The sequence below is a fragment of the Porites lutea genome, chromosome 10 (genome assembly GCF_958299795.1).
Source record: "Porites lutea chromosome 10, jaPorLute2.1, whole genome shotgun sequence".
NCBI classification, from domain to species: domain Eukaryota; kingdom Metazoa; phylum Cnidaria; class Anthozoa; order Scleractinia; family Poritidae; genus Porites; species Porites lutea.
Window position 1 is genome coordinate 6,924,020 of NC_133210.1, and position 12,275 is coordinate 6,936,294.

Below are 12,275 nucleotides of genomic sequence, written 5' to 3' on the forward strand. Positions count from 1 at the left end.
CAATGAATAATAAAAATTCAAACTTCAATTCGTGCCCTATACGAAACTCTCGAAGCTGATTTTCTGAATTAAGTGTCGGTGTTAATGGCCTAACACACGAGTTTTGATCATTTCCTTAATATAATCTAATCCTTAATATGAAGAGTACGCGACGTATTGTTTTAAAGTCATTACAGATGTAGCTCCCTACTAAACACTCAAATTGATATGGGAAATATGAATGAAATGTTACTGTTTGGCATTATTATTAATAAGGTCACACTTGTTGAGAATACAGGATGCCAATACGGTAGCAAAAAAGTGAAAAGAAACTGCATGGAAGTATACATTAAGCTGTACTTGGCAGTTCGAGGGGTAAACTGAATTCCATCTTTCTCCTTTGAATGGTTTGCTAATCAACAGAAAAAAAATTAAAATAAATAAAGATAAGGAGATTGTATTATATATTTATTTTATTTTTATTTTTCATTTTTTTTAAGACGAAATAGCCACCGTTCTCCTTATAGTATCTAATAGTGCTAAAAGACCTCAAGTTAGAAGTAAGCAAAAACAAAGAAATAAAAAGATTATAATTATGCTTATATTTTTTTAAAGTTAAAAAAGGCAAAAGAGAAAACAGGTGTACGCGTAAGAGGAAACATCATTTATCCATTTCTTCAATTTTTCCGAATAAAGCGTCATCAATAACAAGGCGCATGAGGGCAATTAGCACGCCTAAAAAAAGGGGAATTGGGACGTAAAATTTTGTTTATGCACCACGCGACACTATAAGACAATTTAACAATTTGTGGGCTTCCTTGGCTACTTCAAGACGGATCTTGCAGCTATTGCCAGAATCAAAATTGAGTAGTGTTTATCTGCTCATTACTTAGATCGTGGTCAATTTGACAGATGGTAACGAGTGATCATCTTTTTCTTTTCGATTTTTTCGCATTAACTTTATAAAGATCTTCCACTGCTAATAACGCGTCGAAGACTATATAAATAATCGAAAACGAATATTGAATGCGACCCTCGCCCCCTCCCCTCTACACTATCGTACTACTTAATCGCTAGGACTAAATTCACAAGCCCTAATAGGGAATATATGCCAACCAAAATCTTTTAATCTTTTAACCACCACTGAAACACTAGTTTCTTCGCTCACTGCAGTACGTGAATGAAGCTTTTGAATGAAGTCCTCAGACAGAAATTATCAACAACCAGGAAACCATCTTACGCAGGCTGAAGTGACAGCGATTCCAAAATAGCCTAAAACCCGTCAAAGTGGTTATACCGGGCACAACATAAAATATTCCATGACGCAATCCAAAAGATCGGAGATACCTAATTTAAGACGTCATCAGAGATATATAATCCTGTAATTTGTTCAACTTCACAGGAATAAGATTCAGACAATTTCTTTAGAATAAGAACTTAATTAGTGACATTAAACTTTACTTTTACAATTCCAAAGAGGCAATTTGAAAAGTAAGCAAAAAGCTTTAGCTTATTAAAAGTCACTTGGGAATTCTTTTTCCACACACCTCTATTTAAATGTGTTTAAAAGTTAAAGGATTCGCATTTCCTTGTGTGTATAGGAGACATCAAAGGTTTACAATTAAAACATTGTTTTCGCTATTCAAATGTGTAACGAGTGAAACAAAACAATTTTTTGTTTCAAGAACCAGTGAATGCGCTTCTGGTTGGACATTGATATCTTCAATAGGTGACGTCAGTGTGAGTATCGCAATTCTGTCTATTCATCGTTCTACCATATGAAACTTGAAAACAATGCCAGGGAACAGAGGAATAATGAGGACGCTCACTTATAAACACAAAATCTGGGGGAATTTGTGATATCTAAAGCCCCATTTAATTACCTTCCGTCTTTTCAATGTCCTTGAAAGCAAGCAGAGACGTACATTGATGCTTAGTCACGGGATTGTCAAGTTTTTTTAAAAAATTATCGAGCAGTTTTTAAATAACCTTGAAATTTGTAGGCGTGGACCAAACTACATGTTTTACAAAAATGGTAAAGAAAGCAGCCGAACGTAGGCTAATCAAATTCCTCTTCCTCGCAATCCAAACAAACAAAGGCAAGTAAAAAACGTAATCGCGTCATTATGTTGCCATGGTAAAACCTGATGTCAATAAAACATGGTTCATAACAAATTTTCATCTTTATACAGTGCAGCCGTGTTAACCTTTTTGCGTTATCGTTGTTAATGCTGACGCGGTAAACGCTCAAAAAGGGGAGGTATACTCCCTAAAAAATCCAGTCGAGCCTCCTTAAAAAGAGGCATATCCTCATATTCTGGTCTTTATTTATTTGTAATAAGGTATCGGGAGGGGGTAAGTAAATGTTGTACTGGCGACCCTACGCGACGATAATAGTTCGAACTGTGCTAGGCGGTTTCTTGGCGGGACTGCCACAGTTCACTGAAAAAAAAACGAATAAATGGTGTCTACAGGTCTATTTTCTTATAATACGCAAAAAAAACTATTAGTTAAACCTTATCCTCGTGGTCTTCCTCCTTGACTCCAAATGTCTTTTATTACAGTTTCAGCAACGCCATAGGACAGATAATTTTTGTTCAAAAGTGCGTTGACAGGGAAAGGGCTGAGAAGATGATAGCGGAAAATTACTTAATAGTATAGAGAGTAGTTAGCGTGTGTAAAGCCTTCTTCCAACCATTAACCCAGAAAAGCATTTGCAAAACGTTTGTTTGGACACAAAAGTCTTTCACTAAAAAGGGTGCCAGAGGCCTTTTTCTCTTTGAAACCCGCGAAAGCGAGCCGCGAAGCGGCGCGAAAAAAATAATAATCTCTCACCTACCAGCACTTCATAGCCGCCGATGAGCGGGAAGACCTCTGGCATCCAGGATAGTGTCACATGTACAATGACTGTATGCTTGATTTTGCATTACTGCCTTTACAAATTGCCTCAAACATTTCTTGCACCCAAACGTCACTCGTTTTTGCTTTCATGGCACCAGTTGATTGTTCCCTTTATAATTACAGCTGTGATCGGTTTGTTGGATTGTTTGCGGCTTTTGTAATCAGTCCATCTCGTCTCAAGAGCCCGTTTTCTCCATGGTCAGCACCAAAAACGCGACCCGACACTTAACTCATGACCAATAGGGATCTATGGAGACGAGATTGGTGCTCAACCAGTAAAATCACAAGGTGCACCCAAGGTCAATTTTCGGAAAATATCTCTTCGGAAGACGATTTGAGATCTAGAATTTTCGGAACGTTTGTTGTAAAATTTCTTGCTTGCCTGCCTCTCCTAGGATTTTGGAACATCTTAAATATGGTATAATTGCCCATTTTTAACGGATTTTTACCCTAAAAAGATCACCCAACATTTTCGGGAGCCTTTTTGCGGCTGAAATTTTCGAAAAGGTAAGTTTTGATCCTTATAATTTTCGGATCACCAGACTTTCTTCTAGGAAATCCAAACACAGGAAAAATGTTTAAGGGGTAAAAATATGCATTTATCTACTGTTTAAATACTAAAAAACGTTTAACAATGCTAATTGTTTAAGTGGTTTTGAACTCTATTTTCGTTGGGTGCCCCTGAATCACGTCACTTATGCGTACATGTTTGTACCCTCTGGCCACCGTGGTCAAACGTCTGAGGCGTTTTTTGTTTTAATTAGTTGGACTACGTGGAGAAAATGGCAAGGATGTATCGAATCCTTCGTTATTGTAACTTGCAATTTGCCGACAAAGGACGTTTTGATATTTGATTGACCCAAGGGCACGGTTGCTTAACTGACAGAAAAAGACGAATACCGCGACGTCATTGGTTAATCAGGTCATGCAGTCATTCATTGGTCAAACCATTCATAGAGAATACTTCATGGAAAGTGCTGGCGTACAGTATTTACGCACGAGTTGTTGACGTATCAGAAATCGAACGAGTGAGCGTAGCGAACGAGTAAGATTTCTGATACAAAAACAACGAGAACGTAAGTACTGTACAAAGCACTTTCTATGTGGTAGTGTGTTTATTATATACATACTGAGACATTCATCATTTTGGCGGCCTTTTTATTTTAAATCTTTCAAAAATGCTAAAATTTGCCGCTATACACTTACCGCAAAATGACAACGAAAACGAAGTATCACCTTTTTAGTAAAAACGCTTGTTAAAAACATAAATGACGGTGAGGATATGAGGTAATCCAAGAACTATAAGTAATCTTAACTGTTTGTTCTCAATGCAAAGTTGAAAATGAGTGAATTTAAGTAAAATGGCCGGTTTCAAATTATATAAGCTTAAGCTTAAATGAAAGGCAAAGTAACTCCGACAAAAAGCACAACAAAAGCTTACGTCTCGTTCTGTTTATCCCTTTCCGCTGTTGTTTCGCCGGCTCTCTACCGTTTTCTTTATCGACAGTGAAACAAACGAAACTATTCCACTTCATTTCCGAAATGTTTTTCACTTTTTTAGCGAGAAAAACTCTTTGAGTGAAACTTTTCTCGTTGAATGTGTGCGAAGCGGCGCTGCGAGCTGCGATAAAAGGCGGGAATTTTGGCGCGAAACTCACACACATCTGTGGCTCCTGATTGGACGTATCATTTTTTTCACGTGTGAAAACCATCGTTCGCTCCTCTGATTGGCTAGAACTAATTTGCGTACGAAAATTTACGACATAGCTTTTTGGTGAGTATTTCTCAGTATGTATATAATAAACCTGATTACAATATGAAATGCCAAAGTTGTTTACTGTACGAAGCAGGTGAAGTGCGGAACAATGTTATTTTAATCATACTGATAGCGTTACAGGTATTTCAGTCTATATATCTCATATTCATTTGGCAGAGACATTATCATAAGGCTTTTGCAAAGCATTATAATAATAGTTGAGGACTAGATGTACATGTAGTCTGTTGATTCTTATTTAAACCCCTCCGTTTATAAGTTACACTACTGCTGGCGTTATCATTTTATCATTTTCTTGTATCCTAAATTACCAAACTCAATGTTTTAAAGCTCTTTCTTTAAAGCTCTTTCTCTTTTTTAAGGCTCTTTCTTTCTCTTTATTCTTTTTTAAGGTACTTTTTTTTTTTCTTGGAACGATCGTATCCAGAGGCTAGAGCTAACGTTGGTTTGTATTTCAAGAAGGACCTATCTTTTAAAAAACATTTTAAAAAGTTTGTTTTCATTTCAAATCTTGAGCCCGAGCAGAGAAACTAAATGGTTTTAAATGACAAATCTGTGGTTGCTTTACAACTTTCATTTCAGCCCAAAACTTTTCAGCGAACATTTTAGCAATCGGATATCAAACTCTTGCACCGCATGAACAATCATTATCGTCGGTGAACGACCTGGGTAAGTCGGCTAAGACTTTACACCAATCTTTTACTAAAAATTCGCTGTGCTCTAAAATAAACTTCGGTGCAATCCAACATGGCGGTTGATCTTCTCAGATAGTGCCTAACTTTTAAGGCCTGTCGTTCAGTTAAAACCTTAATCGCTTTATACTTCTTTGATCGCATCCGCTGATTGCTGGAAATCCTACTCAGTCCCGCTTTCTATTTTCGTGCCGTGAAAGATTAATCTATAAATAGCCAAGTAAAAATCTAAACATACTATAAGAGAGGTTTACATTCCTGGATGATGGGCTCCTGATTAGATCTAGATGGCCTTACTGTTACACATTTTTTGTTATAATTAAAGCTCCTCTTTTGTTAGTTTTAATTCTTTCAGTATTTTCTTGGCTTAGTTTCTAAGTCCATTACATGCATTTAGCTGTTTATACTTGTTCCGTCTTAAACGGTCCGATTATTGGGGATGCTCCTTCTTCTCCATATTTATCAGCACTAGCTTCAGGAGGTACGTTGTAATACGGACGAGCTTCATTGTGTTTGTTTACATCTAAGTATGGTACATCCCTTTCCATCATCGCCTCCATTTTTTCGATCAAACGGTAGAAACTGGGACGAATGTAAGGGTCTTCTTTCCAACAGTCAGAAATCAGCTCATATCTGTTATGAATGAAAAAAAAAAACAAGAACCATTCAGTGCTTAGAAGAGCTCTTGTCAATTATTAGACAGTGTCAATAGACCTCTTTATAGCTTGTATGTTTTGGTTTACCAAAAGAGGTCCCAGAGGAATTTGACCGATAGACATGATCTGTATTGACAAAACAAAACATACAGGCGAAAGTGGTCTATTGGCATAAAAGAAAACTTTGTTAGAAGAGGCTTCTTAGATTTATGAGTTTACAGGGAGACTCCACCCTGAGGTCCAACCTCTTTCATACAACATTTTTGACAGAAAAGGTACCTCTTTCGTATACATTCCTCTCCTGCCTACCCTGAAAAATGGTACGATTACTTCACTTTTTAAGCTATTAAGAGCGGATGTCTGTAAATATCGACCAGAGGTGGGAAAAATCAAATTATTGAAAAATCTCTAAAAAATTATGTAGACTACCCTAGGTATTCTAGTTATGAAAATATAAATTTTAGTTTCATTGGATAAATATTTTGGCGATACGGCGAAAGCCAATTTCGGGCGATTGACGGCCTCCTCCAGACCGCTTTTTCGGGCCTCTAAACCGGGCTACAAAAAGACCACGATTTCAATCGAATTCAAGTATCATGCAACCTAAAAAGCTTCTTATCGTATTAAACGGGTTTTAAGACACATTTTGAGTGGTTATGTTCTTGAATTGATTGCAACTGGAATATTTTATGAATTTTTAAATATTTACAAAATTTTAAAGATTTTACGCGAGCAAAATATTGTCAAATTTCAAAGGCTTAAAATCACATCCGATACATGATTTTAAACAGAAAAAGACATTCCACATTAAAAAGCAATCTCTAAGCTTTCAAAATATGCTTTCAAAACTCTGGGCAACATATGAAATGAATTTTTGGGAACGCAAAGTTTACGGAGCATTTAAGTGTAATTTGATCTTTCTGACTTGACAGATAAGAGGTTCGGAGCGACACAAATCAATCCTCCAACAAATGTTTCAGCCAAAATACGTTTAATTTAAGCAATCTCAAGTCCCACAGTGATACATAGATGTTTTATATACATTAGGTGGATAGGTGGAAAGTTTCATACCGTTTTTTTCAGCCGTTTATTTTATTTTATTTTATTTTATTTTATTTTTTTAATTTTTAAAATTTTTAATTTTTAAATTTTTAAAATTTTTAAATTTTTTTTTTTTTTTTAATTTTTAAAACTAAACTAGTGAGCAGCACTCTGCGAACTGTTGCTGTAAAACTTGTTTATTCTCCTACGCGTTTCGTCTAACTAACGTAGACTTCTTCAGGGAGTTTTACAATCAAATACTAAACGCCTGTATTTAAGCCATAATATGACTAAAAATAATGATGGTCGCAAACATTGAAGGTTTGGCCGGATTTACGAAAAGGAACAGGCGCAGCTGTGAAATTTTTTACGCAAGGCGTAAGAATACTTTGGGGCCACGGTTTTAGCTAAAACCGTGGCCCCAAAAAACTTACTTACAAAGATTAGCTAATGTTACAGTAGCTTTGTAACGCAAGGCGTAAGAATACCTTGGGGCCACGGTTTTAGCTAAAACCGTGGCCCCAAAGTATTCTTACGCCTTGCGTAAAAAATTTCACAGCTGCGCCTGTTCCTTTTCGTAAATCCGGCCAAACCTTCAATGTTTGCGACCATCATTATTTTTAGTCATATTATGGCTAAAATACAGGCGTTTAGTATTTGATTGTAAAACTCCCTGAAGAAGTCTACGTTAGTTAGACGAAACGCGTAGGAGAATAAACAAGTTTTACAGCAACAGTTCGCAGAGTGCTGCTCACTAGTTTAGTTTAAAAAATTTAAAAATTAAAAAAAATAATAATAATAATAATAAAAAACCAACAAATGTTTCAGCCAAAATACGTTTAATTTAAGCAATCTCAAGTCCCACAGTGATACATAGATGTTTTATATACATTAGGTGGATAGGTGGAAAGTTTCATACCGTTTTTTTCAGCCGTCAATGAAGAACTCTTATCCTGGCCTTCAGGTGCATTATTAGAACTCGCCTCGCCAATGTAAACATTTGGGTCAATTAAAGATCTTAGCACGAAACAGCAAAGTTTTCAAAATCTGCACCAATTATGTATCTTTTCTAGTATATAATTAGGTCTACAATTTGTTTGTTTGTACCTAATGTGTCCTTGTTTGACTTCATTTCTGCAATGAAACTGAGACAAACCACAGCAAAATTCCCGCTCGCTCGACATGTCACGTGCCACGTGAAAGAGCCGTTTTAGACTCGATTGCGTTACGTAAAACATGACACAGTGATTATTTCTGATTGTGTGAAGAAAAATTCCATCTCTAACCTACTTGTTATAGGTGTTATTGAATGTGCAGACAATCTCATTTTTTTTTTACCATTCAGTTTTATCAGCACAGACTTGTCGGTTTCCCGACGAAATCAAAAAAAATCCTAGGACCGAAAATTACACCCGCACCGCCTCCCCACTCACCCCCCGCCCCCCCCGGAAAGAAACGATTCCAAGTAATTTCCGCGCCGTGAAATTTTTCCGTGGAGGATTAAATGATATGGCACGCCAAAAAATGGAAAGTAACTGTTTGTTGTTCCTTCATTCATCGTACCATCTGCTGAATTAATCTTTTCTCATCCGACAGTCTGAACTGCGCGGCCAGCATTGTACCGGCGCAGTACTCCACCAGTCAGATTGTTTTGAATTTCCCTGGAGAATCCTACTTAAATCAAGGTAGCAGAAAACGTCTATATATATATTTTTACATATTTGCCAAATTTTCCTATTGCCAAAGAAATCTTCTAATGAAAAATATCAAAACAAAAAAGAAATACCTTTATCATCTCGGTAACTTTAACTCTCCGAATCCCCTCCTCGACAAACCCCCGCCTTGGGCCGGGCCCAGGGTCAAATATTGTTTGCGCTGTTCTTTTTGGTTGTTGGCAGTATTTCGGCCAGTTGTTGGCAGTATACTCTAGAGCTGAAAATAAGGAAGCATCATTGCCAGCTAGTACAATTTCGCTCGCTTATGTGCGGCGATACAGCGTACAAAAATGGACCGTTGGAAGGGTGGGTGGGGTGACTAGCGTGGTTCAAGTAATAAAGTGCGCACAAAAGAGAGCGACCGATCGGTTGAGCGCCACTTTACAGTCAATTCTGCAGCATGCCATCTGACTGGCCTGCGCCGAAAGAGAGAAGACTACAGTCATACCCTGGGAGAAGGGCGTGTGCAATCGTTAAACTGCAACTGTCCAGGTGCACGTTGGTTCGCCGTATTGTCAAAGATGCCCATAATGTAGTTTGCGCATCGACGAGCTTATCATGGTTTGGAACTTTCGTAGGTGCCTTTTCTTGTACATCTTCGAACTCATTATAGAAGAACCAGTGTAACACGAACGAACCCCAGCCCCTGGTCCGTCTCCGGCAGGTTCATTCCTTTGTTTTGACACGCGCATAAACTCTAAAGAGTAGGTCCCCTCACCGTAGCCAATCATAGACTGAGTAGCAGATGCCATTTTTTTTTGGGGGGGGGGGGGGCGGGGGGACAAAAGAAGAAATGTCGAGGACGTGCGATGAGAGAAAAGAAGAGGAGTCCTCCTCTCCCCTTCGCGTGTTCCCCTTGCACGGCCAAGCATGCCACGCAGGCTAAGCCAAACAGCGCCCGCTTTATAATTGCTAAAAAAAGGTTGTGACAGTAATAACTGATAAACTTGAGGTCGACGGTCCACTCATTTTACCCCCCCCCCCCCCTCTCTCTCTCTCCATCAATGCTCCGTTTTAAGGGCATTTAAATCTATTGTAGTCAAAGCCACACAGAAAGGAGAGAAATTGAAAAAAGGATGTGACCTCGCGCACCGAAGGCCGCGCACTAAATTAACTCTGCCACCCTCGCTGATTACTTGTGTTGAAATACAATAATAACGATAATAATAATGATAATAATAATAATAATAATATTTATACTGTATTTCATAATAATGATAATAATAATAATAATAATAGTAATAATAATAATAATAATAATAATAATAATAGTCAGAAACGCATTATAGAGTGTAATACATTTCTAGCTCTAGCTTACAAACAACCTTCCCACGCTTTTGAACCCACTGCAGATAAATCAACTTTGGAGATAACAGGTATACCTTATGTGCAATTGGTGGACAGCTTAAAGTAAGATTTAAAACGTACCTAGCCTGCCGGCAGTGTTGCACTCCCGATGCGCACCTGTGCTCTGTGCTCGTGTACATGTATTTGGTACTTGTACCAAAATCGCCTAAAACTAGTCCTCCATATTCGCACGCTGTAAATATCGTCGTACAGTAAGTACAAGAGTACTAGCTTACGCCGAGAGTGCAATATCAAGGAATTGGTGTCGCAAGCGCAAGATACAACGGTAGCAAGATTTTCTCGCTCGTGCTTTTTTACTTGTAATTATAAACTCTTTGTACATGATATGCCATAATAGCGTGTTGCAGAATAACTGCGAAACGTATTAGGTGATTTCCTAAGCTGACAGATCTATCAACAAACAACAAGAAAGAACACGTTATTTACATATCGTGGTTTGATAGACACGCTCGGGGATCACAAGCCTATGATCGCTAAAACTGCATGGTAAGAAAAAAAATGAGACTGTCTGCTCATTCAATGGCATACCTATAACATGTAGGTTAGGGATGGAATAGTTTTTCACACAATCAGAAATAATCACTGTGTGTCATGTTTACGTAACGCAATCGAGTCTAAAACGGCTCTTTCATGTAACACGTGACATGTCGAGCGAGCGGGAATTTTGCTGTGGTTTGTCAGTTTCATTGCAGAGATGAAGTCAAACAAGGACACAAGGTACAAACAAACAAATTGTAGACCTGATTATATACTAGAAAGGATAGATATATATTTGGTGTAGATTTTGAAAACTTTGCTGTTTCGTGATTGATAAGAACTTGCATTGACCCAAATGTTTACATTGGCGAGGCGAGTTCAAATCCTGAAGGCCAGGATAACAGTTCTTCAATCACGGCTGAAACAACGGCATGAAACTTTCCACCTAATGTATATAAAACATCTATGTATCACTGTGGGACTTGAGATTGCTTAAATTAAACGTATTTTGGGCGCAACATTGGTTGGAAGATTGATTTGTGTCGTGCCGAACCTCTTATCTGTCAAGTCAGAAAGGTCAAATTACACTTAAATGCTCCGTAAACTTTGCGTTCCCAAAAATTCATTTCATACGTTGCCCAGAGTTTTGAAAGCATATTTTGAAAGCTTAGAGATTGCTTTTTAATGTGGAATGTCTTTTTCTGTTTAAAATCATGTATCGGATGTGATTTTAAGCCTTTGAAATTTGACAATATTTTGCTCGCGTAAAAACTTTGAAATTCTGTAAATATTTAAAAATTCATAAAATATTCCAGTTGCAATCAATTCGAGAACATGACCACTCAAAATGTGCATTAAAACCCGTTTAATACGGTAATAAACTTATCGGGTTGAATGATATTTGAATTCGATTGAAATCGTGGTCTTTTTGTAGCCCGGTCAAGGGGCCCGAAAAAGCGGTCTAAAGGAGGCCGTCAGTCGCCCGAAATTGGCATTCGCCGTATCGAGAAAATATTCATCCAATGAAACTAAAATTTACATTTTCATAACTAGAATACCTAGGGTAGTCTACATAATTTTTTTGAGATTTTTCAAAAATTTTATTTTTCCCACCTCTGGTCGATATTTACAAAGATCCGCTCTTAAGCCCTTAACATCAAGCATCCAATAAAGGTACATCTGTTTAAAATAACTTTTAATGTAAATTACCGAAGTTACAAAATTTCCTACCATTTCAAACATTCTAGCTCGTGAAATTCCTACCTTTCCATATACATGTGGCCTAAAAGATTCCCCATTCCTTCATCCAGCCATTATTATTTAGAGCTCAGCCCCGAGGTCCAACCCCTTATCCTTTTGAGTATCATTTTTGACAGAAAGGAACTTTAACTTTATCCCTTTTAATTGCTTAAAAAATGCACTTCCTTTTAAATATGAATAAATAACAAACTAGAAAATTTTATTGACTTTATCACAGCCAAAAAATCTTATCAGGGCCTCTTAAGTCATTTTACAGACCGAAATGACAGATTTCCCTACCCTTTCATATACTTCGACAAGCAAAATTCCTATACCAGAAAAATGAGAGAGGTACCCCGTTTAGCTCCTTTTGGGCGGTGCCGCCCCAGTACAGAGAGTACTCCCCCCGGCCCCAGGAAATAAATTAACCTAG

The 12,275-nt window shown here is 37.6% G+C and overlaps 1 protein-coding gene across 1 annotated transcript in view; it reads right to left on the reverse strand.

The window, feature by feature from the left end:
- Window positions 1–5,747: 5,747 nt before the first annotated feature.
- The window catches only part of LOC140949433 (proto-oncogene tyrosine-protein kinase receptor Ret-like), a 17,136-nt gene continuing 10,608 nt past the window's right edge, over window positions 5,748–12,275 (reverse strand). The window contains exon 8 of the mRNA XM_073398593.1: window positions 5,748–5,979. Within this exon, the coding sequence (XP_073254694.1) occupies window positions 5,748–5,979 (232 nt within the window). The remainder of the gene's footprint in view (window positions 5,980–12,275) is intronic.